The sequence below is a fragment of the Leptosomus discolor genome, chromosome 2 (genome assembly GCF_034619465.1).
Source record: "Leptosomus discolor isolate bLepDis1 chromosome 2, bLepDis1.hap2, whole genome shotgun sequence".
NCBI lineage: Eukaryota > Metazoa > Chordata > Aves > Leptosomiformes > Leptosomidae > Leptosomus > Leptosomus discolor.
Genome location: NC_141392.1, coordinates 123,817,270 through 123,821,897, shown reverse-complemented (window position 1 = coordinate 123,821,897; position 4,628 = coordinate 123,817,270). Strand labels below are relative to the sequence as shown.

At 46.6% G+C, this 4,628-nt stretch overlaps 1 protein-coding gene across 1 annotated transcript; it reads left to right on the top strand.

The window, feature by feature from the left end:
- The first annotated feature begins 1,311 nt into the window (after nt 1-1,311).
- On the top strand, nt 1,312-3,260 carry LOC104351872 (interleukin-17F). The gene is made up of 3 exons (XM_009958072.1): nt 1,312-1,338; nt 2,184-2,428; nt 3,023-3,260. The coding sequence occupies exons 1-3, from the start codon at nt 1,312-1,314 to the stop codon at nt 3,258-3,260; spliced, it is 510 nt and encodes a 169-aa protein (XP_009956374.1).
- Nucleotides 3,261-4,628: the final 1,368 nt, after the last annotated feature.

Genomic DNA, 4,628 nt, shown 5'->3' with positions numbered 1-4,628 from the left:
ATCTGCTAAGTTCTGCCAAGCCCTTACATTGTGCATGCTGAAGCTTTGTAAATGCTTGTGATTTGTCCTACGTTCCCGGCTGCCCCCACACCTCACCCCACACCTTAACACGTTGCTGTGTCATCACCGTCTAGAGCCGCTGCCCTGGTGATGGTGATACAGCCCTTTCAGGCACTTCAAAATGAGAAAAAAAAACCCTGTTTAAAAATACTTAAATATTTAATACTTAAATGTTAAATATTAAAAAATATTAAAGATATTTAAAGATATCTTTTCTCCAGCCCACCTGGTGCTCGGAGGAGACCTAGGCAAAATGCAGCACGGTATGGCCATGGAGATGGTCTACCACATATGTCCAAGGAATCCATCCAGGAGAAATGCTGCTCCAAGGTCCATCCAGTAGACAAGGCTGGAGAAAAGGCAGGGAACCAGCACTCCTACAGCATAGCTCAGGCAGGGACTGGGGGTCCAAAGCTGAACTGAAATGGGGATCCTCGTGACGGGCTGTGGAGGGAAGCTGTGGTGATGCTGGTGAAGGCCAGTGAGGCCAATTTGTGCCCTCGGGGCCCTTGGGGGGCATGCATGAGTTTTCAAAGAGCTTTCCAGAACATGCCAACACAGGATCTCAGCAATGAGTGGGCAAAACATCACAGCTTCTGCTGCGCTGAGGTCCCCCAGGAGGACTTCCCCTGGGCATCTACTTTTCCCCTGCCTGGTCACTGCGGAACACAGGGATCCCCGAGAGGACGTGGGGGCGGATTGTGCAGCTGAAGCAAAGGGAGGTTTAACCATGAAGTTCTGTGTCCTGTCCTGATTTTGAAACGCTTGTTGGGTGCCTGACTTTGCAGCTTGCTGATCTCTGCCCTGTGGCTTGCGTGGGGCATGTGGAAGTGCATCCACAGATGTGTTTGTGGCGAGAGAACATTAATATTAGAAAGAGGGCGTGGGAAGGGGAAACAAAAAAGCTGCTTGAACAAATTTTTTTTGTTCTCTTTTCCTTCCCGTATCTCTTTATCTGCCTGAATAAAGTGTATTGGCTGATTTGGGATTCTGATGACATAGTATTTGCCCTCCCCTTTCTGGAGGTAGACGGAAGGAAGTGGGCTAGAAAATGAAATATCATCTCCTAACCTTGGGTCAGGTAAGCTGGCTATATGCTGCAATGGAAAGGGTGGTAGTGGTTGAACTTCACTATAAAAAGGAGACCACAGCCGGCTTTGAGACACACGCAGAGTGGGAGAGGTCTAGGAGAAGGAGAACTCTAGTGCTTTGTCACTGTGCCCATCCACCTAAAGTGGCAGAGAGGTTGCCATGGCTTTTGCCAGCTACGCTGCAGTGGTAAGTACTTATATTTGGTATAAGTGTTAAGATATATTTGCTGCAAGAGAAGAAGCAGAATGCAGATCCCATGATGCTGCTACCTACAACCAACCCTTTCGGTCTTAGCAGGAACTGAACAGGATGTTAAATCTGTCTGGTGCAGCTTTCTGTCCTGAGCTTTTGCAAATGGGTTTGGTTCTCAAGTGACAAGGAGGCAATGGACTATCCATTATGCTGCTGATGTGGGATTGGGAGAGCCTGTGCTTTCCTCAGACAGCATGCTATCAAAATTGCTGAAATTTCACTGTGAAGGGAGTGTCTGTGCATTTAAATTTCAACCTGGGTAGTATTTGCAGCACTGTCAACTCCTGTGGTTTTTCTTGAAAGGTTTGCATTTACGTGTCGTCTTTTCCTAAAAAAAAGGGAATGGCCCAAGAATCTCAGATTTCATCCAGGAAAGGGTTATTTCCAGCAGATGGCTGCTAGGTGACCAACCTTTCCTGTTCTGAGAAAGCATATGGCTTCCTAGGTTTCTAAGTTTAGGCACGGGGTCAGCTGAGTCCTTACGCCACCTTGTATGTTATAAGACATGGCTGTTTGACTGCGGAGGAGGACCTTTCGTAGCTTGTTGGAGAGATGCTCTTCCTGGTGCAGAACCAACAAGGAATTAGAATTTGAATCAGTTTAGCATCCATTGTGATGGGTGTTATTAGCATCGTTGTGCTATTTACTCAAGCCGGGCAGGCTCACCCAAATATAAGTGTAAAGATGGTCTGTTGATGGTCCAGCCTAGTCAAGACTTGGCTTTTTGTGCTCTCTCCTTCTTTACTGAACGGAGCTAATGACACGTTTCTCTCTCCCAGTTCAGATCGCTGCTTTTGGTGCTGGCTCTAGCACTCGCCGTGAGGAGCTCACCCCGTGGGAGGGTAGCTCATCTTCGACCCAGCCAGCAAGGTGGCTCTGTGAGGCTTAGCGAAGATTGCCTGAACCAAAAAGATCTCGAATTCCCTACCATGGTGAAAGTTGACATTCGTATTGGCAATTCAGATAGTGTCTTTAGGATGGTTCATGATGTCAGGAACCGGTCTCTTGCTCCTTGGGATTACAGGTAACTGTTTAGTTGTTATCTAAATTGCAATGGCTGTGCTACACAGATGGGTTTTTTTGTGGTGAACGATGGCTGGTTCTCAGAAGTCCTGTGAATATTGCAAACACTTCTTGATACCCACGTTTTGATGTTGGGTGGCATTTCTCCAAGAGAAACTGTTATTGCAAGGGGCCGTCATTGGAATGATTTCTAATCATCTTATGAATATTTGTCGAAGAATTATTACACTAGGAAAAGAAAAACGTCTGTACATTGTAATTTTACGTTTTCGTAGCTGAAAGAAGTTTTTGAATGCTGAAATTAAAACAAAACCAAACAAAAAAAATGGTCCACTTGCGGTTAGTTCTGTATTTCACCCATCTCCACTCCGTTCATGAAATCCTGAAGAATGATACGGCAGCATTACCCTCCCAAAATTGATTCTGATTCTAGGTAATCATTCTAAAAATGTTGAGGATAGGGAAATTCTTTTGCCTTGTCTCGTGGTGGGGAAACACAGGTAAATAGCGTGGTCCTTTAGTGGAGGTAAACAAGAAGATCCTGCCAAGCTGTGTTGTGCAAGTGCATAAAACCCTTTTGTGTCCCCATCCCCAGGCTCGACGAGGACCCCAACCGCTTCCCCCAGGTGATCGCTGATGCTGAGTGCCGCCTCTCCGGCTGCGTGAACTCACTGGGGCAGGAGGACCACAGCCTCAACTCTGTCCCCATCCGACAGGAGATTCTTGTCCTCCGGCGGGAGCAGCGGGGCTGCCTGCCCACCTACCGCCTGGAGAAGAAAGTCATCACCGTAGGCTGCACGTGTGTCGTTCCAGTCGTCCACCACCAGTCCTAGAAGGGATTATTATGAGAGAAAACATCAGGAAGAAAAAAACGTCCCCTATGAACGTCTCTTAGGGGAGGTGCCCACCTTGCATCCCAGGAATTCAACGCGACATTTCCTTTCCACATCTGAGCAAATTACCTCATGAAAGTACTGACCCTCGCTGTTGTTCATGTCCGGATGGAAGTCAGTGGGAGCTGGTGTTGGAAAGGAGAGAGGGGGGAATGGAGGAAAAGTTTCATTCGTGACTCCAAGCAGGGAGGGCGCAAAGCAGCGCTTTTATTTTTTTTTTTCATTGTGCCTTATATCAGTTTGGTGAATCAAATGAATTATAATTTCAAAAGTTGTCCTTGGCAGTAAATCGCCCTAATGCCAACCAGCACGACCACAAAAAAATTCCTCCTCCTGCACCTTCTCCCTCCCTTCCTCATCCCCTGGCCCCTTTTCCTTCTCTGGCCGTCCCTGCTCGCTAGTGTATTACGAGTGTAAATCTGACATGAGTGCCACTAGACCTGATTCTCATTGCACTCTGGGTTTGTGTCACTGATGCTCCATGGGGAGCAGTGGCTGACTTATTTCAGAGGGTTTTGGGAGAGAATTGAGTCCGTTTTGGCATTGAGCGTTAAACCAGCAAAGAACTAGTGAGTGTTTGTATTTATATTTTGTATTTATGACTGTATTTATGGCTTTTTATGTGCTCAGAGTACCAAAAAAATGGTAAATTTTTATCTGTATTTATTCAATAACTTATTCACTGAATAAAAATTGTATTTTATTTAAAAGAATGTTGTTTTATGGTAGCTCAGAATTAAAGCGGACACGGAGAATGGGTTTGTGCTGCAGCAGCACTGAGAGATTTCAGCAAAGATCAGGCTTTTTCCGGTGCAGTGATATGAGTAAGAGGGAGCTCAAGAGAACTCGCGGCCTAAATAGACGGAAAGATGCAAAAAAAATGGTTGAAAGTGGTGAAGTGAGATTATACAGGCAGCACTGGTGGAGTTGGCAATGGAGTCAGGTTCTCTAGACCTTGGGGGTGGTCTCTAGCGATGGTGGGAAAAGAGGTGGGAGATATTGTATTGAAGGGCTGCAGCTGAAATTTGGCATGAGGGTCTAGCCTGGTTCATGTCAGCTGGGAAAGGCCTGTCCTCTTCCAGACAAGATGTCATCCTTATAAGCAACCTTCTCCTCCACCATCTGGATGGTTGGCTGAGCAGGAATGCAGGGAAATGTGCCAAGACGGCTTCATCTCACTGCTCTTTAGCTGCCCAAATATCAGGTGTTGGGCTTGAAGTGGTGGATTAGGATCCCTCCACATCAAGGGACCAAGGAATAAACAGCTCCAGGGCAGGGTTGCCTGCTGAGCTGAGGTGTCCTAACCGA